Source organism: Piliocolobus tephrosceles, chromosome 13, assembly GCF_002776525.5.
Source record: "Piliocolobus tephrosceles isolate RC106 chromosome 13, ASM277652v3, whole genome shotgun sequence".
NCBI lineage: Eukaryota > Metazoa > Chordata > Mammalia > Primates > Cercopithecidae > Piliocolobus > Piliocolobus tephrosceles.
In genome coordinates, this window is record NC_045446.1 from 8163419 (window position 1) to 8189580 (window position 26162).

Sequence of the window (26162 nt, forward strand, 5' to 3'; positions counted from 1 at the left end):
AAATAAATAAATAAATAAATAAATAAATAAATAAATAAATAAATAAAAGCTGGAATTAGGCCGGGCGCAGTGGCTCACGCCTGTAATCCCAGCATTTTGGGATCCTCCTCGGCAGGAGGATCACGAGGTCAGGAGATCAAGACCATCCTGGCTAACACGTGAAACCCTGTCTCTACTAAAAATACAAAAAATTAGCCGGTCGTGGTGGCAGGCACCTGTAGTCCCAGCTACTCAGGAGGCTGAGACAGGAGAATGGCATGAACCCGAGAGGTGGAGCTTGCAGTGAGCCGAGATAGTGCCACTGCACTCCAGCCTGGGTGACAAAGCGAGACTCCATCTCAAAAAAAAAAAAAAAAAAAAAAAGCTGGAATTAAAGGCATGAACCACCATGCCCCATCTGTTTTGTTTTTAGAGACAAGGTCTCATATTGCCCAGGCTGGCCTCAAACTCCTGGGGTCAAGAGATCCTCCCGCCTTAGCATCCCGAGTATCTGGGATTGTGGGCACATGCTACCCTCCCCTGCTAGCACTTTTTGTTTTTTTGTTTTGTTTTTTTTTGAGACAAAGTCTCACTCAATATATTGCCCAGGCTGGAGTGTAGTGGTGCAATCTTGGCTTGCTGCAAACTCCACCTCCCGGGCTCAAGCAATTCTCCTGCCTCAACCTCCCAAGTAGCTGGGATTACAGGTTTGCATCACCACGCCCAGCTAATTTTTGTATTTTTTTTTTTTTTTAGTAGAGACCAGGTTTCACCATGTTCACCAGGCTGGTCTTGAACTCCTGACCTCAGGTGATCTGCCGGTCTCGGCCTCGTAAAGTGCTGGGATTACAGGCGTGAGCCACTGTGCCCAGCCTGCACTGTGTTTTAAAAGCCTTGTAGATCCTGACCGTTGCATAGTGTTCTGTAGTTTCCCTTTGTATGCTTTACTTAATTCATCCTTCTGACAGTGGATGCCAAACTGGCTCCCAACTCCTGTTCTCACAAAGAACAGCCTGGTCAACGCCCCTGCCTCTTTGTACACCTGCATGAGAATCTCTCTGGCCTACTTATCCAGGACTGAGAGTGTAAGGTCTTGGCATAAACATACACCTAATTTCAGATTGCTTGAGAGAAGGGCTGTGTCGGTTTATGTACCTACAGAGGACCAAGGATTTCTGTCTGCCCACATTCTCACCAAACATTGACATTATTCACCTTTTGAATTTTGACTAAACCTGTGGTCATAAAATGATGTCTGGTTTTTGTTTTTGTTTTTGTTTTGAGACGAATTCTCGCTCTGTCACCCAGACTAGAGTACAGTGGTGCCATCTCAGCTCACTGCAACCTCCACCTCCCAGGTTCAAAACAATTATCCTGCCTCAGCCTCCGGAGTCGCTGGGATTACAGGTATGTGCCACCACGACCGGCTAGTTTTTGTAGAGACAGGGTTTCACCATGGTGGTCAGGCTGGCCTCAAACTCCTGACCTCAAGTGATTCACCCACCTCGGCCTCCCAAAGTGCTGGAATTACAGGTGTGAGCCGTGGTGCCTGACCAGAAATCCTTAATTTTTTTTAAGGCTGGTAAAAAAAAAATCTTTAATTTTGATGGAGTTAGATTCATAAATGTTCTGAATAGAGCTTTGTAGTTTGGGAGTCTTAAGATACCCTTTTCCTATCCTTAGGTGGGGTATTTTCCTATATTCTATTCTATTAGTTTATGCTTAACATCTGTGTCCACAATGAAATGCTGTGTACAGACTTTCCTTTTCTGAAACTGTCCTTACCTGGCTTGGGGGCGGGGGTCATAGAAGAAATTGGGGCTGGAAGCGGTGGCTCACGCCTGTAATCCCAGCACTTTGGGAGGCCGAGGCGGACGGACCACGAGGTCAGGGGATGGAGACCATCCTGGCTAACACGGTGAAACCCGTCTCTACTAAAAATACAAAAAATTAGCCGGGCATGGTGGCGGGCGCCTGTAGCTACTCAGGAGGCTGAGGCAGGAGAATGGCATGAACCCAGGAGGCGGAGCTGGCAGTGAGCCAAGATCGCGCCACTGCACTCCAGCCTGGGCGAGAGAGCAAGACTCCATCTCAAAAAAAAGAAAAGAAAAGGAAAAAAAAAAAAGAAATTGGGCAACCTTCTCTCTTTCTGTCTTCTGTAACAACTGGTATGAGATAAGGACCATCTGTTCCTCCAAAGGCTGGTAGAACCGCCCTATAAAACATTTCTGTTGGGTTCTTTCACGTTGGAGTCTCAGATTACAAGTTTTTCTTTCAGTTTTGTTTTTTTTTTTTTTTGAGACGGAGTCTTGCTCTGTCACCCAGGCTGGAGTGCAGTAGTTGATCTCAGCTCACTGCAACCTCCACCTCCTGGGTTCAAGTGATTCTCATGCCTCAGCCTCCCAAGTAGCTGGGATTACAGGTATGTGCTGCCACATCCGGGTTATTTTTGTATTTTTAGCAGAGACAGAGTTTCACGATGTTGGCCAGGCTGGTCTCGAACTCCTAGCCTCAGGTTATCTGCCTGCCTTAGCCTCCCAAAGTGCTGAGATTATAGGCATGAGTCACTGTGCCCTGCCTATTTTAGTGTTTTTTTTTTTTCCCCAAGGGACAGGGTCTCACTATGTTTCCCAGGCTGAATTTATATTCCTGGTCTCAAATGATCCTTCTGCCTTAGCCTCCCAAAGTGCTGAGGTTAGGACGGGAGTGGTGGCTCACACCTGTAAGCCCAGCACTTTGGAAGGCTGAGCCAGGTGGATCACTTGAGATCAGGAGTTCGAGACCAGTCTGGCCAACATGGTGAAACTCCGTCTCTACTAAAAATACAAAAAAAATTAGTCAGGCGTTGTGGCTGGTGCCTGTAATCCCAGCTACTCAGAAGGCTGAGGCAGGAGAATTGTTTGAAAATGGGAAGCAGAGGTTGTAGTGAGCCGAGATTGCGTCACCGCACTCCAGCCTGGCAACAAGAGTGAGACTCTGTCTGAAAAATGAAACAAAACAAAGTGCTGAGGTTACAGGCATGAGCTACTCAGTTTTCTTTCCTGGTTTTGGGTCTACTGAAGTTTTGATATTTTTGTGCCAATTTTGAGATTTCACATTCTCTCAGAAATATATTTACTTTGCTTAAGTTTCTACATTTACCAACATACAATTATTTGTAATATTTTTTGGTATTTTGATATTTTATGTTATTTGGAAATGGGGTTTTGCTATGCTGCTCAGACTGGACTCAAATTCCTGGACTAGAACAATCCTATTGAGTAGCTGGGACTACAGGTGTGTGCCACTGTGCCTAGGTTGGTATTCTGATATTTTAAAACTCCATGGGGGACTGGGCACAGTGGCTCGCACCTGTAATCCTAGCACTTTGGGAGGCCGAGCTGGGCAGATCGCTTGAGGTCAGGAGTTTGAGATCAGCCTGGCCACATGGTGAAACCCCGTCTCTACCAAAAAATACAAAAAAATTAGCCGAGTATGGTGACATACACCTGTAGTCCCAGCTACTCCGAAAGCTGAGGCTCAAGAATGGCTTGAACCCGGGAGGTGGAGGTTGTGGCAAACCGAGATTGCGTCACTGTACTGCAGCCTGGGCGACAGAGTGAGACTCTGTCTCAAAAAAAATAAATAAATAAACCTCCATGGGGGGCTCAAAAGTCAGATCACGTGGGGCCTGGTAGCCAGGGAAAGAATTCTGGGTTTGTCCTAAGGATGAACAGCATGAAAGAATATTCGACTGAGGCTCCAGAATGGAACAGCTATGAAATGCCGAAGTGAAGTGCTTGCTCCTGGCCAAATTGCAGAATTTTAAAGAAAGCAGAAACCCATGTTGCCACTCTCGAAGCCCCTCATCCACCTCAAGAGTATAAAGGGATCAAGGGTGGATTTGAAAGGGGCAGTGATTTGATTTGGAAAGAGTTGCTATGGCACTGAGTCTGCAGGGGTGGAGCTGGGGAGCTGCCTTCTAACCCCAAATCTGGTGAGAAGTGCTTCAAGGAAGCCCCCCAGAGAGCTCAAGGTGGGCTCCCTGCAGTCATGGCACCCCAGTGGGTCACTGGTAGGGAAGGCCTCCAGAAAGGAGGTGAACTGCAGTGGGCACTGGACAGCGGGAACGGAAAAAGGGGTCTGGCCCCACGGACTTGTTTTCTCTGGCACAGGGTATGCAACAGAGTGGGTTAGTGCATGCCACTTGAAAGAAAACCAGAGCTAGTCAACAGAGAGGCGCCGCCCCTTTCCCAGGAGTTTCAGTCAAGGGGGTAGTGCATAAGGGAGCCCATAAAACTCTCAGAGGGCAGGAGCCAGCTTTAGACAGCTGCCACCCAGGGAGTGAGATGCCATCTGACACCAGTGTCAATCCAGCATGCACTCTGCCCTCCCTCCCTGTTCTCCAAAGGCAGCGTCTTCTCAAGCCTGGGAGTGGGGCCAGGGAGAGGCGCAGACCCGACTTCCCCCACTCCTTATCAGTGGGGGCTGCAATGGCCAGCAGTGGAAAACGCTTTGTTCTTTTTTTTTTTTTTTGAGACAAACTCTCTCTCTGTTGCCCAGGCTTGAGTGCAGTGGTGCCATCTCGGGTCCCTGCAGCCTCAAACTCAAGCGATCCCTGCAGCCTCAGCCTCACGAGCAGCTGGGACTACAGGTGCGTACCACCACGCCCAGCCCAAGAATACTTCATTCTAAATCAAGTTCTGGGATTTGGCTACTACACAAAACTGGGCACTCTAATAGAGATTTGTTTAGTAACTTTAGGTGATCACAGGACGGTGAGGAAATGGCATAAAAATGTAATGGCTGCACTCCCTCTGGCTGTGAGTAGAAATTAGACTGGAGGGCCTGCGGTGGAAACAGTGGTCTGTCATCCCGGAAGACGACTGGAGGACTTGGGCCAGGAAGGCAAGGGAGGGGAGGGGAAAGGAAGGGAGGGGAGGGGAAAGGAAGGGAGGGGAGGGGAAGGGAGGGCAGGGAAGGGGAGGGGAGGGGAGGGGTCTGAGCCTGGGCCTGCCACCATTCAGAGGTCAAGAGAGGTCAGGGAGATGTGGCCATGGAGACGAGACCAGAGCCCACAGTGGGGAAGAAGATTGCCAAGAGAGTGAGGGCCCCCATCCAAGTGAAGAAAGTGTTTCAAAGAGGAAGAAAGCGACCAACTATAACAAGAGGCACTGAGAGGTCAAGGCGAGCCCAAATGAGAACAACTGAATCGCCTGGACCCATTCTCCAAGGGCTCATTGTGGGAGGCTCATTACAGGCTTTGGCTGTACGAATGTGGCTGGGATCGGCCTTCGTCACATCACACTGTGGGCCCCATCTGAAACTGTTCCTTTGCAGCTGAAGTCTAGGAAAAAATTTCTTTGCACTAAAGAAGTTTTCTCTGGGAAAAAAAAAAAAAAAAGCTTTTTGCTTTGGCTGCCAGAAAGCTCAGAACTAAATTTGATATTGAATCAATAAAGCACCTTTATGGGCCTTTATGGGTTGCATATTTATATATTTATGCTATTGTTTCTGATTTTTATTTTCTCTTTTAATTAAATTTTACTATTTTATTTTAAACATTTTTTAATAATTTTTTTAGAGACAGGGTCTCACTATGTTGCCTAGGTTGGTATCAAACTCCTGGCCTCAAGTGATCCTCCTATCTTGCTCTCCCAAAGTGCTGGAATTATGGTATGAGCCTTCCCATGTGGCCTAAATTTTTTTTGTTTTTCTTTTTTTTTTTGAGACAGAGTCTTGCTGTGTCACCAGGCTGGAGTGCAGTGGCGCAATCTTGGCTCACTGCAACCTCCACCTCCCGGGTTCAAGAGATTCTCCTGCCTCAGTCTCCCGAGTACGTGGGACTACAGGTGTGCACCACCACACCCAGCTAATTTTTGTATTTTTAGTAGAGACAGGGTTTCACCATGTTGGTCAGGATGGTCTCAATCTCTTGACCTCATAATCCACCCACCTCGGCCTCCCAAAGTGCTGGGATTACAGGCTTGAGTCACCACACCCGGCCTAAAATGTTTTTGTTTTTAGGGATAACATCTTGCTATGTTGCCGAGTCTGGACTCATATTCCTGGGCTCAAGTGATCCTCCCTCCTCAGGCCTCCAGAGTAGCTAGGAGTGCACCACTGGTAGCACAGGTGTATACCACTGCACCACAGGTGTATACCACTGCACCCATCCACATTCTTGAATCTCCATTTCTGTTTTTTAAATTTTACCTTCCTTATTCTTTTTGGAAGCCACCTCAGGTGCACTGGGAACGTGGTTTGCAAATTAATCAATACTATTTCATTTATTCAGCAAGTATACAATGATGTCTTGTAGTAGCCAGGTCTCTCTGGCATGCAATTGGCCGAAATAAATTAATGAAGATAAAAATAAATGTCTTCATCCGTTTTCTGTTGCTTATAACAGAAAACTTGGAACTGGGTAATTTATTTTAAAAACGGAGTCTCACTCTATCGCCCAGGCTGGAGTGCAGTGGTGCGATCTCGGCTCACTGCAACCTCCACTACCCAGGTTCTAGCAATTCTCCCTGCCTCAGCCTCCTGAGTAGCTGGGATTACAGGTGCCCACCACCACATCCAGCTAATTTTTGTATTTTTAATAGAGATGGAGTTTTGCCATGTTGGCCAGGCTGGTCTTGAACTCCTGACCTCAGATGATCTGCCTGCCTCAGCATCCCAAAGTGCTGGGATTACAGGCATGAGCCATCGTGCCCGGCCACGTGTGCTGTCTTGAATCTCATGGCCACCCCTGAACCAATGGCCGTGGAGAGGATATCTTGACCAGCGGTCCTGGAGGTGCCACCTGGTTGGAGTGGGGTGGGCGTCAGTTCTCTAGGGATATGGATATGATTTGGAGTGGCCTGAAGGAAGAAGGAGCAGAGCCATGCACAAAAATATGCGCACCACATACCTACCACGTGCCAGGCCCTGCGAGACATCCTGGAGACACAGACGTGAATCTGACAGGCCCTGTGCCCCTGAGAGGGGCACTTTCCAGAAGTGGAGGTGAAACCTGCACGCACAGTTACGATCCCAGCCAGAGCACGGGAAGAAACTTGGAGAGGTGACAGGTGAAGGATTTAGGGAGTTCAAAGGATGAGGAGGGACTCTGAGTTCTGGCCTTGAGGAAGAAAGGTGAACTGAAATTGCCCTTTCTCTACAAACAGTTAAGAAACTGGACAAAGCACAGGAAACAAGTGTTTTCAGATATTAGGCAAAGGGCAGCTCAGGGCTGTGATCCCTGAGCAACGGAAGATAAAGGAGAGGAGCCCTGACATTGCCTAGGTCCCACCGCCTGCCTAAGGTGATTCTCCTGCTGCTGCGCTGGAAGGGAACCACTATTCTCACCGAGTTAAGAAGAGGAGACCAGAGTTTGGGAAGGCCCATCTTCAGGGCTTCTGATCTAACTGAAGACCGGCGCAGATCTTTTAAAGCTCTGGGTATTTTAAAGCTCCCCAGGGTTGGCCGGGCACAGTGGCTCATGCCTGTAATTCCAGCACTTTGGGAGGCTGAGGCGGGTGGAACAGTTAAGGTCAGGAGTTTGAGATCAGCCTGGTCAACATGGTGAAACCTTGTCTCTACTAAAAATACAAAAAAAAAAAAAATAGCTGGGCATGGTGGCGAGTGCCTGTAATTCCAGCTACCGGGGAGACTGAGGCAGAATGGAGAATCACTTGAACCTGAGAGGCGGAGTTTGCAGTGAGCCGAGATCACGCCACTCTACTCCAGTCTGGGAGACAGAATGAGACTCTGTCTCAAAAAGAAAAAAAAAGCAAAAAAAAAAGCTCCCCAGGGTTCTGAGGTATAGCCAGGGTTGAGAACCACTAAGCTAATCTGCAACTCCAGGCAAAGGCGGAAGGGGGGCAGGGAACCCACAAAACAGAAACCAAACTCTAAGAAAAGGAGTAAGGGGAAAGTGAAACCGACCCTGGGCACCGGGCTGGGATGGAAGAGCATCCGTGGCTAAAACCAGGGCAGCCACCACCCCGAGGAACCAGGGCCCTGCCCACCCACTTGCTTACTGCAGCTTCAACACCCTGGCCTCCTTGGGGTCCCCTCTCCCCACTACCCCTGTAGAGGCGTGTGTGTGCCTATTTGTTTACCATCAGCCTGCTGCCCCTTCCCCCAACTGGACCGAGCTTGGGAGCAGAGGCTCTGTGTGTTTTCTCTGAGTTCACCTTCCCCAAGCCCAGAGCAGAGCCTGGCACAGAGTAAGTGCTCAGCAAATACTTCTTGAGTGACTGAATGAAGACAATGTATGATCCCATGAATCCTGTAGGGCCATGCTTTACCCTGCCCTATGGGATGCTGTCCCCTAAGGTTGGGCCCATTCTGACAATATCTTTTCTGTTTTTTGAACACAGGGTGCATAGAATCAAGCAGACATGCGCCTTAGTTTGGGACACTCCATGCAGCCATAGGGCCCTCAAAAGCTTCCCTTTTGTTTGTTTGTTTGTTTGTTTGTTTGAAATGGAGTTTCGATCCTGCTGCCCAGGCCGGAGTGCAATGGCGCAATCTCAACTCACCGCAACCTCCGCCTCCCGGGTTCAAGCAATTCTCCTGCTCAGCCTCCCTAGTAGCTGGGATTACAGGCATGCGCCACCACGCCTGGCTAATTTTGTATTTTTAGTAGAGATGGGGTGTCTCCATGAGGGTCAGGCTGGTCTGGAACTCCCGACCTCAGGTGATCCGCCCACCTCGGCCGCCCAAAGTGCTGGGATTACAGGCGTGAGTCACTGTGCCCGGCCTGAAGCTTCCCTTTTCAATGGGCTTTCCCCTTCCCTGCATTCCAGTCTTATTCCTGCTGCCCTGATCCACGACGCCCCCTTGTCTGTTTGGCACATGCCCTTCCAATCTGCTTTCCAGGATCTTATTTCCATAAATGTCTGTAACAGCAGGCACCAGTTGTTGGGTACTTACTCTATGCCAGGCACTATGCTGAGCAACTTACGTATCATATCTCATGAAACCATCACATGTCCCTGAAGGAGGTGCTATTATGATCCCCATTTTACAGATTAGAAAACAGAGGTAGGCCGGGCGCGGTGGCTCACACCCATAATCCCAGCACTTTGGGAGGCCATGGCGGGCAGATCACCTGAGGTCGGGAGTTTGAAACCAGCCTGACCAACATGAAGAAACCCTGTCTCTACTAAAAACAGTACAAAATTAGCCGGCCGTGGTGGCGCATGCCTGTAATCCCAGCTACTCAGGAGGCTGAAGCAGGAGAATCGCTTGAACCCGAGAGGCAGAGGTTGTGGTGAGCCAAGATAGTGCCATTGTACTCCAGCCTGGGTGACAAGAAAGTCCGCCTCAAAAAAAAAAAAAAAAGAAAAGAAAAGAAAAGAAAGAAAACAGAGGTAGAGGCCGGCGGGGGTGCACATGCCTGTAATCCCAGCACTTTGGGAAGCTGAGGTGGGTGGATCACTTGAGGTCAGGAGTTTGAGACCAGCCTGGGCAACAAAGTGAGAGCCCATCTCTCAAAAAATATATGTGTATATATATACACACACACACATATAGGCACACACATATACATATAAATATGTATATATTTGTGTATAGAGAGACATATACATATATATTTGTATCTATATGGTCTCATCCATGTCCTGGAGCTGAGCATCCCTGCAACCTGGAAGGAATGGCCTCAGGTGTGGCAGGATAGGTTGTTAACTTCACCTCTCCATGCCCTGTTCCACATACACACCTGTGTATAAGTCCAGACCCACTCTCATCAAAGGCTCTGTACCAAAAAGGGGAGGGACCAGACCCCTGGTGGAGGGCCTGGATCACAAGTGCCATTCCCTTGTCTTTCTTTTATTTATTTATAAAAGAAAATAGGCCAGGTGCGGTGGCTTACATCTGTAATCCCAGTACTTTGGAAGGCTGCAGCGGGCAGATCACCTGAGGTCGGGAGTTCCAGACCAGGCTGGCCAACATGGTGAAACCCTGTCTCTACTAAAAATACAAAAATTAGCTGGGCATGGTGGCATGTGCCTGTTGTCACAGCTACTCAGGAGGTTGAGGCCGGGGAACCGCTTGAACCTGGGAGGTGGAGGTTGCAGTGAGCCAAGACTGCTCCACTGCACTCCAGCCTGGGCGACAGAGAGAGAGACTGTCTCAAGAAAAGAAAAAGAAAAAAGAAAACAGAGGTAGAGACAGCTTAAAGTCACTTGTCCAAGGTAACAGAGTAAGTGGCGGAAATGCTGTATAGAGCATTCCTGTGTATGTCTGCATTTTTTGTTTCTGGTGCTCTATTTGACTGTTTTTCACTCAGCACTCTGCATTTAAGCTCCATCCCTGTTGCTCTCTGCCCAGGCAGTTGCTCAGTGATGGACACTGATTTTTCTGCCACCTCAAACCATGCCTGGGATACATCTGTCTGCTTGTGAGAGGTTTAACCCAGGAGTGGACCTGCCAGGGACACACAACTGCCAAAATGCCCTTTCAAACATCCCCACTAACTTACACGCCCACCAAATGCCAGAATTCCGTTCACTGGCAGCCTTACTAGCAACAGGTTTTATCTGATTTTCTGTTTTATCTGATGGGCATTGTGTGGGATCCTGTTTTTATTTGCAGCTCTCTGATTACTGGCCAAAATCTTAGTCCTTATTCCATTTTTTAAAACGACATTTGAACACACACAATAGGAAAAATGGGATTTCAGAATAAAGATAGTTCACTCTGATGATGGGAAGTAGTCACACAGCCCTGTCACTTCCTGGCTACAAGGAGCTCCCGAGAAAGTCCAGACCCACTCTCATCAAAGGCCCTGCACCAAAGAGGGGAGGGACCAGGCCCCTGGTAGATTGCCCAGATCATGGGCGCCAGTCCCCTGCCTCGGGGCCTGTAGCCTAGTTGAGTGGGAATTTGGTCGTATCTATGTCCTGGAGCCAACTGTCCCTGCGCCAGAGAAAGGGATGGCCTTTGGGTGTGTATCGGGGGTTAAGCTAACTCCACCTCTCCATGTCCTAGACGACACATATGCCTAGATCAAGCTGCTGCCTACCTCTGGGCCATTACCTCACCTCTAGAGCCTCAGTCTCCTCATCCATAAGGTGGGGGTATGAGGACATCTCTCCTAGAGCAGGGCTCGGGGGTGCAGAGAAACCGACAGTGGCCTCAGACCTGACAAGCACAGAGCAACGCACTGCTGCAGCGCCTCCTGCCTCTCATGAACCACGGGGGAGGCATCCGCAGCCCTATCTCATGGCTGTGGAGGGCAAAGCCCAGAGAGGGAAAGGGAAAGTCAACAGATCCAGAGCACGTCAGCTCCCTGACCAGGCCAGGGATGAGGCTGGGAGAGGACGAGCAGGTTCACTCAGTCATTCAACTCTCCTTACCCCTCTGCCTCCTTCCCCGGCCTCTGGGGCCCCAAGTCCAGCAGCACCCAGGGCAGGGGTGTGGTAGGTTCCCCATGCCTCTTTCTTCTCCCTTTGCACCAAGCTTCTCAGGCCCAAGGGGCTGCCAGTGCCACAAGGACACCTCTCAGCTAAGGCAGGCTGAGTCCAGAGCTGGTGGCCCCTGAGTCCGGCTCGCCCGGCTAGGTTTTTGTATTTTTTAGTAGAGACGGGGTTTCACTGTGTTAGCCAGGATGGTCTCGATCTCCTGACCTCGTGATCCGCCCGTCTCGGCCTCCCAAAGTGCTGGGATTACAGGCTTGAGCCACCGCGCCCGGCCGGGGCCAGCATTCTTAACTGGGTTCGGGGAAGACTCTGGTGACAGTGAGTATGGAGTGCACGGGCTCACAGCCCTCTGTGGGGAGACGGCTCCAGGCAGAGGGACAGCAAGGGCAAAGGCTGGGAGGATTGGATTTCATCTGTCAGTTTCCCTGTGGTCTCCTCTGCTCCCACTGCCTCAATCACCACTCAGGAGAATCGCTTGAACACAGGAGGCAGATGTTTCAGTGAGCTGAGATTGTGCCACTGCACTCCAGCCTGGGAGACAGAGTAAGACTCTGTCTCGGAAAAAAAAAAAAAAAAAATGCAGGCCTCCCTTCTCACCCTGGACGTCCTGTTACGCTTTATTTATTTTTCCCAGAGCATGATGGATCACCATCTGACATGCGATTCTTTTTTTTTTTTTTTTTTTTTGAGACGAAGTTTCACTCTTGTTGCCCAGGCTAGAGTGCAATGGCACAATCTTGGCTCACTACAACCTCTGCCTCCCGGGTTCAAGTGATTCTCCTGCCCAAGCCTCCCTTGTAGCTGAGATTACAGGCATCTGCCACCACACCCGGCCAGTTTTTTGTATTTTTAGTACAGACAAGGTTTTACCATGTTGGCCAGGCTGGTCTTGAACTCTTGACCTCAGGTGATCCACCCACCTCACCCTCCCAAAGTGCTGGGATTACAGGCGTGAGCCACCGTGCCCGGCACGATTCATCTTTATTGTCTGTCTCACCGCTTCAGAAATAAACTCCAAGAACATTTTGTTCACTTAATCACCACTACCTAGAACAGTGTCTGGCATGCAATAGGGTCTCAATAGATAGATAAAGATTAAGTAGAACTTTTAGGAAGATATCAGAGAAGTGCACCAATCTTAAGTGTACAGCTTAATCGTTTTATATGTAACCCAGTTCAAGTTGAAGAACACTTCCAGAGGCTCCCTGTGCCCGACCCCCAGCCAATCCCCACCCCTTACAGATGTACTGACTTCCATCACCGTTGATTAGTTTTTCCTGTTCCTGAGCGTGGCTTAAATGAATTACATCAGTGTGTACTCTTTTTCATTTTAACTAATTAATTTTTGAGGCAGGGTCTCACTCTGTCGCCCAGGCTGGAATGCAGTAGAGCAATCTCAGCTCACTGCAGCCTCTACCTCCTGGGTTAAATCCATCCTCCCACCTCAGCCTCCTGAGTGGCTGGGATTATAGGCGGGCACCACTAGGCCCAGCTAATGTCTGTATTTTTCTGTAGAGACAGGGTCTCACTATGTTACCTAAGCTGGTCTTGAACTCCTGAACTCAAGCCATCTGCCCACCTTGGCTTCCAAAAGTGCTGGGACTACAAGTGTGAGCCACTGCCCCTGGCCCATGTCCTTTTTGGTTTGGCTTCTTTTGCTCCACGTAAGGTCTACAAGATCTATGCACGGTGTTGCATTGACAGCGGTTCCTTTTACTGCTGTTCTATCATACCAAATTCCACCATTTACGTATTCACGCTCTTGCTGATGGGCATTTGAGCTGTTTCCAGTTTGGGGCTACAGTCTCGTACATGTCTTCCGGTGGCCCTATGCCCCCATCTCTCTTGGGTACCTACCTAGGAGTGCAATTGCTGGGTCATAGGGGAAGTGTGTGTGTTAATAAGAAACTGCTGAATGGTTTTCCAAAGTGGTTGTACCTACTGACATTTCCACCAGCCATGTATGAGTGTTGTGTAGCCTCCTCCTCTCTAGTACTTGGGGATGTCAGACTCTTTTTTTGTTTTTTTGTTTTTTTTTTTGAGATGGAGTTTTGCTCCTGTCGCCCAGGCTGGAGTGCAATGGTGCAATCTCAGCTCACTTCAGCCTCCGCCTCCTCGGTTCAAGCGATTCTCCTGCCTCAGCTTCCCGTGTAGTTGGGATTACAGGCACCCACCACGACACCCAGCTAATTTTTTGTATTTTTAGTAAAGATGGGGTTTCACTATGTTTGCCAGACTAGTCTCCAACTCCTGGCCTCAGGTGATCTGCCTGCCTTGGCCTCCCAAACTGCTAGGATTATAGGCATGAGCCACCGCGCCTGGCCAGGGATGTCAGACTCTTAATGGGTGGGTGACTATTATCTCATTTCCCTGCTGAGTAATGATGTTGGGTGCTCAAGAAACATCTGCTGATTGAACCCTGTGGTGGGCTATAGAGAGTGGCTCTTCAACTGGCAGGGAGTGTCACTGTTGGCTGCCATGCCAGCCTCAGAAGCTGCTCTCCATTCCACATACTGGTCACACCTGCACCCTGGGCGCAGCTGAGATCAGAGCAAGACATTCAGACGGACTAGGCTAAAGGTGTCTCATGGCTAGAAAAAAGAGAAAATCATTGGTTCCCCAGCGGAGCTCTGCAGACAGGACACTGATAGGCTGCCCCTTCCCAGTGTCCAGTGGCACCCATTGGGCAGAGGCCATCTTTCACCACTCCTAGGAGGCACCCAGAGGCCACGTGACCCAGGCAGGAACACCATCTCCCCTGGGCCCCTGCCCTCTGTCTCAGGAGGCTGCATCCTAACACTCGGCAAAGGCTGGGCGTGGCCTGTGAGGTCAGCAGAAATTACTAGCCAGTGGGAGGTGGGCAGAGGCACTGGGCTACTTCCCATCCCAGCCCATAAAAACCTCCATGGGCTCTGAGCTTTCCCCTTCCACAGTGACTTTGGAAATCATGGGCTAAGATGGTACCACAAGAGCCAAGGCCCTGAAGCCCCTCTTAGAGAAGTACTGCCCACTGATCAGATAAATCCCATTATGAACCTCACGTAAGCCAGATACAAACTTCCATTGCATTTGAACCTGTATGTTTGGGCTTTGTGACATCAGCAAGCTTTGCCCTCATACAGATATATACAGTACAGTTGGCCCTCCACACCTGCGGGTCCTAAGTCTGTGGATTCAACCAACCACAGATCAAAAATACAATATTCACAGGATGTGAAACCCGTGGATATGAAAGGCTGGCTTTTCCTGTTGGCAGGTTCTGCAGAGCCAACTTCAGGACTTGGGCATCCAAGGATTTTGGTATCCATGGGGGTCCTGGAACCAATACCCCAGATACTGAGGAGTGACTATTAAATATATAGTACATATGTTTTTAAAAAGAAAATATATAGTACATATAATTAACATAGGTAACAACTAGTCTGATAACATCAGATGCATCTGATGAGAAAACTGATGCATAGAGAAGTTGGAGAATTTGTCTGAGGTTAGTAAGTGGAGGAGTCAGGATTTGAACCCTGGGCCTGGCTCCAGAGGTTCCAGTCTTAAGTGCTCCACCTCAAGGCAGAACCAGCAGGCCAAGAATACAGAGGTGCAGGCCAGCTGCTCCAGGCAGCTCCTCCTGCCCACCTAGGCCTCCTCGGGCCTTCTGCCTGGATGCAGTGAGGGTCGCACCCTGCACCCCGGCCTCCTTGCCTTCTCAGGCGTCACCCTGAACCCTCCCCATTCTGACCCTCACCTCTTGGATGGACCCAGCCAATAGGCTTCCAAGGGTTTTTCCCTCTCCCACTCCTCACACGCACTTGGCACAACCTCTGCTCTGGTGACCCCAAGTGTCTACCTTCCCTGGGTCCACCCCCAATCTGTTTTGAGAGAAAGCTGCCCCTGGGCCAGTGGGATCCACCTCCTGTCCACAGGCCCTATGTCAATCAGTGCTCTTTCAATGACAAGTGACAGAAACCCAACTGGCTTAGAGGAGGGAAATGTTTATTGGCTCATGTGACTTAAGAAGTCCAAGGTCCACAGACCTCGAGCCAGCTCAGCCCCAGGTGCCCAGATGGCATCAGGAAGCTCTTGTCTCTGGACCTCTTGGCTCTGCTCTCTGTGCTGGTTTTGTTCTCAGGCAGGATGGTTCCCTCAGGGTAGTAAGTTGCTTCCAACAGCTCCCGGCAGCCCACACTCATTCCGCCAGCTCTGCTGCCCCAATGTGGTCGCTGTCATCTTGCAGCGATCTTGTCAAAACCCTTTCCTGATGGTCCCACTTGAAGTCCCAGGGCTCAGGACCCCACCCCTGCACCAATCAGTGGTGGAGTGTGGGTGGCTCTGTGATGGGCTAGCCTGGTGTGCCATTCCCACCCCTCAGCCCCGGGGAGGGCGCTCAAGTGCACAAAGCACAGGTCCCAGCAGAGAGATGGTTCCTGAAAGGAAACCAAAAAAGGCACTGCCACCAAAGCGGGGCACCCAGAGGCAGGCAGGGCCTGCAGACACCCGTTTCCAGCTCCCTAGGGCTGTCCCCTCTCCATGTCTCAAATCGTTGACCCTCCCATCAGCCTTGGCTGTTTTAACCCACCTTCTCCTTCTTTGGGTCTCTCACTCAGGGAAAGAGACCCACCCCCCGCTTCACAGAGAAGTCAGACACCATCAGATAAAAGCTGTGAAGACCAGCCAAGTGTGGTGGCTCACGTCTGACAGCCCAGCACATTGGGAGGCCAAGGTGGGAGGATCACTTGAGCCCAGGAGTTCAAGTCCAGCCAGAACAACATAGTGAGACCTCATCTCTACACACACACACACACACACACACCACACACATACTATACGCCTATAGTCCCAACTACTCCAGAGGACGAGGCGGGAGGATCCCTCGAGCCCAGAAGGCTGCAGTGAGCCGTGATCGTGCCACTGCTCTCCAGGCCAGGCAACAAAGAGAGGCCCTGGCTCCAAAACAAAACAAAACAAAAAATTTAAAATTTAAAAAAAAATTGTTACCTCTGGTTGGGCGCAGTGGCTCATGCCTGTAATCCCAGCGCTTTGGGAGGCCAGGTCAGGCAGATCACTTGAGGTCAGGAGTTTGAGACCAGCCTGGCCAATGTGGTGAAACCATGTCTCTACTAAAAATACAAAACTTAGCTGGGCATGGTGGCGGGCACCCGTAATCCCAGCTACTCAGGAGGCTGAGGCAGGAGAATCGCTTGAACCTGGGAGGTGGAGGTTGCAGTGAGCTGAGATCACGCCACTGCACTCTAGCCTGGTGAAAGAGTAACTCCGTCTCAAAAAAAAAAAAAAAAAAAAGCTACCTCAATCCTCCCCACAAAACCCACTCACTGCCCTGTCCCTTGGCAGGTTGAGGTTGGCCTGAGGTTCCCCCACCTCACCCCATCAATTCTCTCCCATCCTATCCCCGCAGATTCTCTCTAAAGGCTTGCATTCTTGCCATCTAAAAACCACCCCTATACATCCATATAGTGTGAAAAATTTATGTATATACAATATATAATGTAAATACATATGTAAATAAACCACCCCCCACTCCTGTGCCCCTCACTCTGAGTGGTCAGTGGTTGGCATCCCTAAGTACTGCTTCCACACGCCTCTGGGTCTTTCACCTCCAGCCCCCTCACCCCCTACAACCACCACCAAGGCCCAAGCAGCACTGGTGGAGTTGCCAGGAAAGCTGAGGGTCGCCTTGCAGGCGCCACCTCCTGTCCACGGTGTCTGACACTTGACCTCTCCCTGCTTCCAGATGTACCTGCATGGGCACCACCGTGGATCCTGGGTGGCACGGGTTCTGGGCTCTCTCATCTCCTTTGGTGGTCTGCCCCAGCACCCCATGCTCGGCGAGGTCACCTGCTTTTGAGGCTCACACGCATCTTTGTCCCCCTACATTCACACATCCACTCAGCACCTTCCCTCAGCAGCCTCACAGGCACCCCCAATTCATCACAGCCACACTCTGACCTTCAGGCTGAACCTGTTCTTCCTGTGTCCCACAGCAGAGAAGGAGCCCCTAACCACCAAAGCTGCTGCAGAAAGAAACCTGGGGGTCGCCCTTAACAATCCCCTCAGCTTCCATGTGCAGTCGGCCATCTCCACGCTGAAGGCTGAGGCCAGCACGGACCCAAGTCTGCCCACCACTCACTGTGCCCCTACCTCATCCTGCTCCAGCTGCCATCACCTCACCCAGACTTCCAAGTCAGTTCCCTGCTGCCACCAGTGCCCCTGAGAAAGCCACTGAGCTTGTTAAGAAACAGACTATACGTATACGTTTTCTTTTTGAGAATTTTTTTTTTTTGAGACGGGGTCTTGCTCTGTTGCCCAGGCTGGAGTGCAGTGGTGCAATCATGGCTCACTGCTGCCTCGAACTCCTGTCCCAGCCTCCTGAGCTGCTGGGACCACAGGCATACGCCACCATTTAGACCTTTAAAACTGAATGCCAGGCCGGGCGCAGTGGCTCAAGCCTGTAATCCCAGCACTTTGGGAGGCTGAGACGGGCGGATCACGAGGTCGGGAGATCGAGACCATCCTGGCTAACACGGTGAAACTCCGTCTCTACTAAAAATAATACAAAAAACTAGCCAGGCAAGGTGGCGGCACCTGTAGTCCCAGCTACTCAGGAGGCTGAGGCAGGAGAATGGCGGGAATCCAGGAGGCGGAGCTTGCAGTGAGCTGAGATCCAGCCACTGCACTCCAGCCTGGGCAACAACGCGAGACTCCGTCTCAAAAAAAAAAAAAAAAAACAAAAACTGAATGCCTTGCGAGCCCCAGGAGGCCCCACGTGGGCCACCTGTGCCCTCCCCAACCTGAGTGCCTCTGCTTTACACGCAACACAGCTCCTGGGTCTGCTCTGAAAGGTTATCTGGATGAACATACTGTGTCACCGCCCTGCTCAAAAACCACCCTCAAGGCCCTCCACAATCTTGCTATGTCTGCTCCTTTCCACATGCCCTTCACTACACCGGGCACAGGACTCTACAGTTTCCAAGACCTGCTCCCTGTCCCACTTATCCCTTCATAGCAGCGCACAGGGGGCAGAACAGTCTCCATCAGAGACACAAGAGGCTGCTGAGAACAGGGCAGCAGCCCGCGGGGGGTCAGCAGCACCACGGGGCAGGTGTCCCCCGCATGCCCAGCACTTGCGAGCTCTCCCACCTGCCTTCTGTCGGCAGCCCTGGCGCGCTCAGCAGAGCCAGGTCCTCCACCCTCCCCAGATGATCCCTCTCTCCCCTCACTGCCACCTCACCTGCCACAGACGCAGCCCCAGCTCCCATTTTTTTTTTTTTGAGATGGAGTCTCACTCCGTCACCCAGGTTGGAGTGCGGTGGTGTGATCTCAGCTCACTGCAACCTCTACCTCCCAGGTTCAAGCGACTCTCCTGCCTCAGCCTCCCTAGTAGCTAGGATTACAGGGGCACACCACCACACCCAGCTAATTTTTGTATTTTTAGTAGAGATGGGGTTTCACTGTGTTGGCCAGGCTGGTCTTGAACTCTTGACCTCAGGGGATACGCCCACCTCAGCCTCCCAAAGTGTTGGCATTACAGGTGTGAACCACCGCACCTGGCCCCAGCTCCCAGTTTCATGTGGGGAAGGCAGGTGGGTGGATGGGATGGCAACCATGATGTCCTGCACAGAGCCTAGAACAGACACTGAGATTCCCTTTTATTATTTTTTTTAATAAATTTAAGAACAGCTCTACCTTCTCTCCTCCCCCCAGAGCAACTAAAACCAACTAAAAGGAGCTATGGCCTGGGGGGCAGAAGGCGCTAGGAGTCATAATCCTCTTCGTCCTCTTCATCAGGTGCTGAGGGGCCCGGGGGCGCTGGGGGCAAAGGCAGAGTAGAGGCGAAGGGCAGGAAGGGCGTCGGGGGGCTGCAGAGCAGAAGGCAGGAGGGAGTCAGGCCTGAGCCCCACCATGCCCTCCATGGGGGCAGCTGCCAAGCCCCTCCCTCCCCCACCTGACCCTCCCCCCCACCACCCTCCAGATCCATGGGGCCAAGGCCCAGGGCAGCTCACACAGGGCAGGCCCAGGGCCCACCCACGGGCCCTGGCAGGGTGGAGCAGGATCTTTCAGGAGAACAGTCTCCTGCCTTTGAGCCCTCCTAAGTCTCCTCAGTTATTCTCCTCCCACCCTCCAAATATGCCACAATCAACAAGACCAAGGGGCCAGGGAGAACAGGAAGGGTAAGTTGGCTCTAGGGAGTCTGCCAGCACCCTTCCATGCCTCTGGGCTGCTCACCTCTGAAAGTGGGCAGGGGGGTGGCTGGCCTGGGGTGGGGGCTGTGATGTCTCCTCTTCCCCATCAGTATCTGTGTCCTCAGATTCATCCTGTGAGCACCACAGAGGTCAGAGTTGACAAGAAAAGACACGAGCCCATCCCTGGGAGTGGCAGGGACAGCAGTTGACCCTCACAGCTCCAATTTACAAATAAACCGGGTGCAAAGAGGTCGCAGAAAAGGATGAGAGCTGGCCTCCTGCCAGGTCAGCCTGGGGCAAGGCTGTCTGTCCCATCACCAAGGGCAGGGCGAAGAGCTGGGGCCTCACTCACCTCCTGCTCCGAGTCTGTCCCGGACAGCTTCTTGTCCTTGCTTTTCGTTCCCATTCCACCGTTCTTCCGGCCGCCGCTGCCTGGTTTCCGGCCCCTTTGGGAAGGTACAGTCCATCTGCCCGGAGGTCTCCCTACTCCTTGGCCACCCCCAAGCCCTGTGGCCTTGGCCTTCCCCACTGTATGCCAGGCCCTGGCCCCACCTGCGGGCGCCCTTGTCCCCATCCATGTGGTTGTCCTCCCCGTCCCCCTGCATGTCGGGAACAGATGCCACCAAGTCCTTCAAGAAGTCAAACTGCTGCTCCAGCTCGATACACTGCTTCCTGGAAGAGGTGAGGAGGGGCTGGCACTCAAGACGGGCCCAGACACCCAAACCCTCAGTGGGTGGCAGCAAGGGGCTCCGGATGTCAGACTGGAGCTCAGGCTGATCTCCGCCCCCGGGCCTGCCCTCCTTTACTCAGGTGGCTCCCTCTGCCTGGACGCCCAGCCCCTCCTCTGCCAGTCTGTGGCCTTGCTGATGTCCCGGCCGCCACCCACCTCCCTCGCCATCCAAGCTCTGCCTCCCTCAGTGTGTGAACTCCCCGCGCCAGCCCCGCCGGCCCCTCCCGGCTCCTTGCCGCTCACAGGTGGGATGTGGTCATGGTCTTGGCGTTCCGGGACTGGGTCACCTGGCAGGCCTTCTTCAACAGCGACTCTAGGAAGAGCTCGAGCGCCCGGGCTGAGGGGCGTCAAGGAGAACGCCAGGGCGGGAGAGGGCGACCCGCTGCCTCCCTCCCCCACGCCCCTCGACCCGGCCCGCCCCCGGCAGGATACAGATGATGACAGGCACCGCCGCCGCCACCTTCCCAATCTCTTCGTCCGTCTGCATGATCTTCTTGATCCGCGCCTTCGGGTGGGGGAGCAGAGTTCAGACCCCGTCGCCTCCGTCCCCTAAGGGGGTGCTAGGGGAGGAAGGGGCATCCCCGGAGAAAGGGGGCGGAGGACGCGGACGCGGAGAGGGCACGGAGGGGGCGGGGCGTCCAGGCCCCCGAACACCGCGGCGCGCCTGCCTTTCCAGCGGGAACTGGGCCCAAGCCTCCCGGGAGCCGGGCCCACTCCTGCCGGGCTCTGCCATGTGCTCACCGGAGGGAACCGCGCGTTGTACTTCTTCTTCTTGCTCGGCATCTCGGGCCCTCTCTCGCCGCGTCGGGTCCAGCGCCGCCGCCCGCAGCCTCCCGGCTCCCGGGCCTGCTCGCCGCCCGCCCGCCTCGGTTCCCCCGGGTCCTGGTGCCGCCCGCTCCGACCCCGCCGCTTCCCGTGGAGTCCTAGCGCCGCCGGTTAAGACGCCGCTCACAGGGCCCTAGTGCCCACCTCTTGGAGCCTCCCGGGCCGTGCGCGTCCCTCCCCGGTCTGCACCGCTGCTCCCGCCCGCCCGCAAGGCCAGAAGAGCGAACGTTGGCCCCGCCCCCCGCGGCCCGCCCCTCCCGGGGTTCCCGCGATGGCCCCGCCCCCCGAGTCAGCACCTCCCCGTCGGCCCCGCCCCTTCCCCTGCCGGTCCCGCCCCACAGCGCGGCCGCTGCGGCCGCTGAGGCCGGCGGCTCCGCCCCGTGGCTGCGCTTGTCTATAAAGTTGTTGTTGAGGTGGCACGGCGCTAAGATGGCGGCGGCGGCGGCGGCGGCCGTGGCGGGGGTGGGGCGCGGCGGCGGTGGCGCGGAGCCCCGGCAGGAGCGGAACCGGGCCCGGGGCTGGGCCGGCGTCGAACGCAGCGAAGGCCGGAGGTGACTGCGGGCGGCGGGTGGGGCAGGGCAGGGCCGGGGCGGGAGCACCGCTCGGGCCGTGGGCGTTAATGGCGGCGGGCGCGGCACGGCCGGAGCCTGGCGCCCCTGCAGGCTCTAACAAGCCCAGGTTCGAGTCCGGGCACCGCCCCATTGGCTTCGGAACGGCCTGTTCCTTCTCTGGACCTCAGTGTCCTCGTCTTTAAGTGGGCCCGATAACGCCTTCTCGGGAGGCCTGGCTCTACAGAGCCGGCCTTGGGAGCTGCGCGAACGTGCGCTTCTTTGCCTTCCTCTATTAAATGCCAGCGCTCCGGATACTTGCCAGGAAAAGGTGGGCCTTGGCAGGGCCGGGAGGTGTAGCTGGGGCCGGTTGCTCCCACGCCTGGATTCACCCTTCGGCCCTGCCACGCACTACAGGTGTGACCTTGGGCAAGTCCTTTCTCTCTGAGCCTCAGTTTCCTTGTCTGTAAGTCAAGGAGAATAGTAATAACTGCAGCAACTCTTCTGGAGCGCTCACTCCTCAGGCATCTAATTTTCACAGCGGATCTACAGGACAGGAACAGTTGTTATCCCATTGTAAAGATGAGGCAACTGAGGCGCATCGACAGTAACTCTTACCCAAGGCCACAGTTTAATCCAGTGTCTGGCACCTGTAGTTATTGTCTCAGACCCCGCCCTGACTCGGTTCCCTCACAGCAGGATGGAACCAGGTGAGGAGCTGGAAGAGGAGGACTCTCCCGGTGGCCGTGAGGATGGCTTCACTGCTGAGCACCTGGCTGCAGAGGCCATGGCAGCTGACATGGACCCCTGGCTAGTGTTTGATGCCCACACGACGCCTGCCACTGAGCTGGATGCCTGGCTGGCCAAGTACCCACCATCCCAAGTTACCCGCTATGGGGACCCCGGTTCACCCAACTCAGAGCCTGTGGGCTGGATTGCAGTGTATGGGCAGGGCTACAGCCCCAACTCCGGGGATGTGCAGGGCCTGCAGGCAACCTGGGAAGCTCTGCAGACCAGTGGGCGGCCCATCACACCGGGCACCCTGCGCCAGCTCGCCATCACCCACCACGTGCTCTCAGGCAAGTGGCTTATGCATCTGGCACCGGGCTTTAAGCTGGACCATGCCTGGGCTGGCATTGCCCGGGCCGTGGTTGAAGGCCGGCTTCAGGTAGCCAAGGTGAGCCCACGGGCCAAGGAGGGTGGGCGCCAGGTCATCTGTGTTTACACGGACGACTTCACGGACCGCTTGGGTGTACTGGAGGCGGATTCAGCCATCCGTGCAGCAGGCATTAAGTGCCTGCTCACCTACAAGCCTGATGTCTACACCTACCTGGGCATCTACCGGGCCAACCGCTGGCACCTCTGCCCCACTCTCTATGAGAGTCGTTTCCAGCTTGGGGGCAGTGCCCGTGGCTCCCGAGTGCTTGACCGTGCCAACAACGTGGAACTGACCTAGAGGGGCCAAACTGGGGAGACTGCCCTCTCCCCTCTCCATGCTGGGGATGGATCCTCCTGTCTTCCTCCTTGTCCCATGAAGGACAAGCCCCCCAGCTCTGGGGACTACTAGGTCACTTGGGAACTACCTGCATCTTCAGTCCCCTTGAACTTCTGCCCACTGTTCAGGGCTGATGCAAGCCCGCCAGGCTGGGGGAATCTGGTTCCCTGAGGGATGAGCCTTCAGCCTCCCTTTGTAGTGCTGCTCCTCTCCACTGCCCAGGACCATGGGTTGGGTGCAGACACCTAGGAGGACAGACTTCCTTGGGACGCTCATCCCCTGCTATACCTCCCCTTCCTCCTGCATCTTCCCTTCTTTCCTTCCCCCTCACAAGGGAGAAAACTTAGTGCTTCCAGCCCCTCTCCTTGGAGCCTTCATGGTCCAGGGGTAGGGGCCCCACTGGCCTGAGCATGCCATTTTGGGGGGAGGGTAGTTGTGTCTACTTGTCCCCTGGCAGAGGGAATGCCAGGACCATGGACATGAGGCCCGCGCATCCCTGCCAACTCACACAGCCTGTCCCACCATCCCCCCTTCCTTGGCTACTTTGACATGTGCCTGCTCCTAGCATTTCAATAAAACCCGGCTTGGGTCTGTGTCTTGAGTGTTTTTTAAAATACTGTCTTGGTGGTTACTTGCTTTGGTTGCTAGGGAGAGGCAGGGCCAGGAGAGACTACCCCGCTGACTCGGCCAGGCCCCCACAGCTGCCCCAGCAATAAGTTGTGCCTCACTGCTGAGGTTAGGCCCTGTCTCTAAGAACCTCTGCAAAACCAGCCCCACTTCCCCTCCATCCCAAATCAGTTTCTCAGAGATTTCCCATAATTCCAGGGGCTGATCCCTCCGGGAACGTCTGAGGGGCCACTGCTAGCCCTCAGGGTACATTTGTGCATATTAGAGAAAGGTACCAAGCCCAGGCAGTCCTAGGCCAGGGTACGTGGTTTGGGGAGCAGAGGATGGGATGGGCTGGATTTCGGCACCCTAGGCTGGACATCCTGGTGCAGTGAACAACCTGTGCAACCCTAGGTAGTCTCTCTGGAAGCCCCGCCATTCATACTGTCCTACCATCCTGACCGTCATAGGGCCCACTGGACAGTTTGCAAAGCGCTTTCATATGTATTAAATTTAATTCTCACAACCTCTTTAGGAGATGTTGGCTCCATTCTGTGGTCAAGGAAATTGAAGCCAAGAGGGGAAAGGAGTTTTCTCAGTGTCATACGATGAAGTGGGCAGAGCTAGGACTTGCATCCCAGTCCCTTCCTCAGGCAATGAGGTCCCTGAGCCCACCGAGGAAAACAGCTTTTCATAACTCACGAAGCATGTTCACTTACGTGATCTCACTAGACCGCCCTGCTCTGCTGGGACTTGCTGTAGCCTCAGAGCCTGGCTCCCGCACCCCTCCATCTCTCCAGCCCTGTGCCTGGCTCTGGCCTTGATTGGAGGCCAGGGTGTCTGGCAGGGAGCCCCTTGGGACACAGCTCTCGTGCCGTGCGGAGACTGACTCAGCCTCCAGCAGTCTCACCAAATCGGAATTTAGAGCAGGGGAGCGGAGATGCCACCAGGCTGACTGGGTGGAAGTGGCTGAGTCATGAGATGCTGGCTCAGTGCTCTCTCCAGCTTCCTCCCCACCCTGAGCTTCCCCAGGGCTGAGTCTCCCTCTGCCCAGCCTTGGGAAGTCCCCAGAGCTGGGTGGTCTCCAAGTTGGAGCCTGGTGCTCTGCCTCCCTTGGGCCGCCAGGGCCTTGCACTCCACCAAAGTGGGCCAAGGCGCCTCATGGGTCCCGCAGAGATGCCCAAGTGGGGTCAGCGGCACTGGCTTCTTCCATAGCTGAGTGTGTCACACACACAGCCCTTCTCCATCGCTGTGACCTGCCCCACCCCACAACCCACTGTCTCCCAAGCCACTTCCACCCTCTTGTCCCTCCTCCGTTCTCCACAGCCAGGTCAACAGATCCCTCCTGCAGAGTGGCCATGTCCTTCTGCCAAAAGCCCTTCCGTGGCTCCCCACAGTCTGCAGGATAGAGTCTGCTCTCCTGCACTGGCTGTGACCTGGTTCACATCGACTGTCCCCGCTTCCCTCGGGCACCCCTTTCTGCCCATGCTCACTCTGCTGGAGCCATCTGTTACTTCCTTCACCCACTGGCACACAACCCTGGGCTTCGGGCTGTTCCTTCTGCTTGAGCACCTGCCTTGCAGCCCTGATGGCCGGAGTGTGCGGTGACTTGTGTAATGGCTTGATTGATGTCCGTCTCCTGCTGGCCCCTAAGCCCCATGCCCATACTGTGCTCTGTGAAGGCAGGAACAGTGGCTAGATCTCAGCCCTGTCCCCAGAGCCTACCACAGTGCTCAGCCAGAACAATGACTCCGTAAGTTATTACATGAATGAATGAGGTAATTGGCGACTCCAGCTCCTGCTGGACCTGTCTGCCTCATCCTGTCTCCACTCCCTGCTTCGCACTCCTTGTCCAAGAACGTTGAGCTGCGTGCGACTTTCTTGCACACATGGTGGCCTTTCTCACTTTCATGCCTTTGCTGGTGCTGTAGCCTCTGCTTGGCTTACCCTCGCCCACTTCCCTGGCTGGCACCATGTTGCAGACCTACTGGCTCAGGTGTAATTCTTCAAGATCCTTCCGTATCCTTCCTCACCCCAACTGTTGCAGGCATGTCCCCTAGGCTCCCACAGCTCCCGCCCACCTGCTGCTCTCATCTATGTGTAAGATCCCTTCAGAACAGTGGCAATGCTTTATTCTCCAGCATTTGGCATAGGGCCCAGCCTAGTGCAGATGCCAAATTAACTTTCTTTTTTGAGATAGGGTCTTGTTCTGCTGCCCAGGCTGGAGTGCAGTGGCATGATCATGGCTCACTGCAGCTTTGAACTCCTGGGCTCAAGCGATCCTACCACCTCATCCCCCCAAAGTGCTGGAATTACAAATATGAGCCCCTGCACTCAGCCAAACATTCTTGAATAAATGAGTGAGTGAATGAAAGCCACTCTCCCTCTCTG

At 53.6% G+C, this 26162-nt stretch overlaps 3 protein-coding genes across 4 annotated transcripts in view; 2 read left to right on the top strand and 1 right to left on the bottom strand.

Moving 5' to 3' along the window:
• Positions 1-26162, top strand: part of LOC111533669 (pyruvate carboxylase, mitochondrial-like) — a 1148173-nt gene that overhangs the window by 987437 nt on the left and 134574 nt on the right. The gene's annotated exons all lie outside the window — the stretch shown is intronic.
• Positions 19012-21353, bottom strand: DRAP1 (DR1 associated protein 1). Its single transcript, XM_023186300.2, has 7 exons — positions 21039-21353; positions 20730-20802; positions 20541-20634; positions 20120-20239; positions 19920-20013; positions 19611-19699; positions 19012-19243 (listed from the first exon to the last, which is right to left on the bottom strand). Exons 1-7 carry the CDS (start codon positions 21078-21080, stop codon positions 19138-19140), a joined length of 618 nt encoding a protein of 205 aa, XP_023042068.1. The 5' UTR covers positions 21081-21353; the 3' UTR covers positions 19012-19137.
• C13H11orf68 (chromosome 13 C11orf68 homolog) lies at positions 21444-23779 on the top strand. Of its 2 annotated transcripts, none has more exons than XM_023186298.2 (2): positions 21444-21673; positions 22367-23779. In XM_023186298.2, exons 1-2 carry the CDS (start codon positions 21552-21554, stop codon positions 23124-23126), a joined length of 882 nt encoding a protein of 293 aa, XP_023042066.1. In that variant the 5' UTR covers positions 21444-21551; the 3' UTR covers positions 23127-23779. The 2 variants fall into 2 exon arrangements, with proteins under 2 accessions (XP_023042066.1, XP_023042067.1); XM_023186299.2 differs by having other exon boundaries at positions 21445-21673; positions 22370-23779.

Bases quoted from the DNA above. Each gene is read 5' to 3' on its own strand.
- C13H11orf68 (XM_023186298.2), top strand. From the start codon at position 21,552: ATGGCGGCGGCGGCGGCGGCGGCCGTGGCGGGGGTGGGGCGCGGCGGC. The intron at 21,674-22,366 runs GTGACTGCGGGC...GTTCCCTCACAG, and splicing joins GAACGCAGCGAAGGCCGGAG to CAGGATGGAACCAGGTGAGG.
- DRAP1 (XM_023186300.2), bottom strand. From the start codon at position 21,080: ATGCCGAGCAAGAAGAAGAAGTACAACGCGCGGTTCCCTCCG. The intron at 20,803-21,038 runs GTGAGCACATGG...CCCCACCCGAAG, and splicing joins ACAACGCGCGGTTCCCTCCG to GCGCGGATCAAGAAGATCAT. The intron at 20,635-20,729 runs GTATCCTGCCGG...GACGCCCCTCAG, and splicing joins GGCGGTGCCTGTCATCATCT to CCCGGGCGCTCGAGCTCTTC.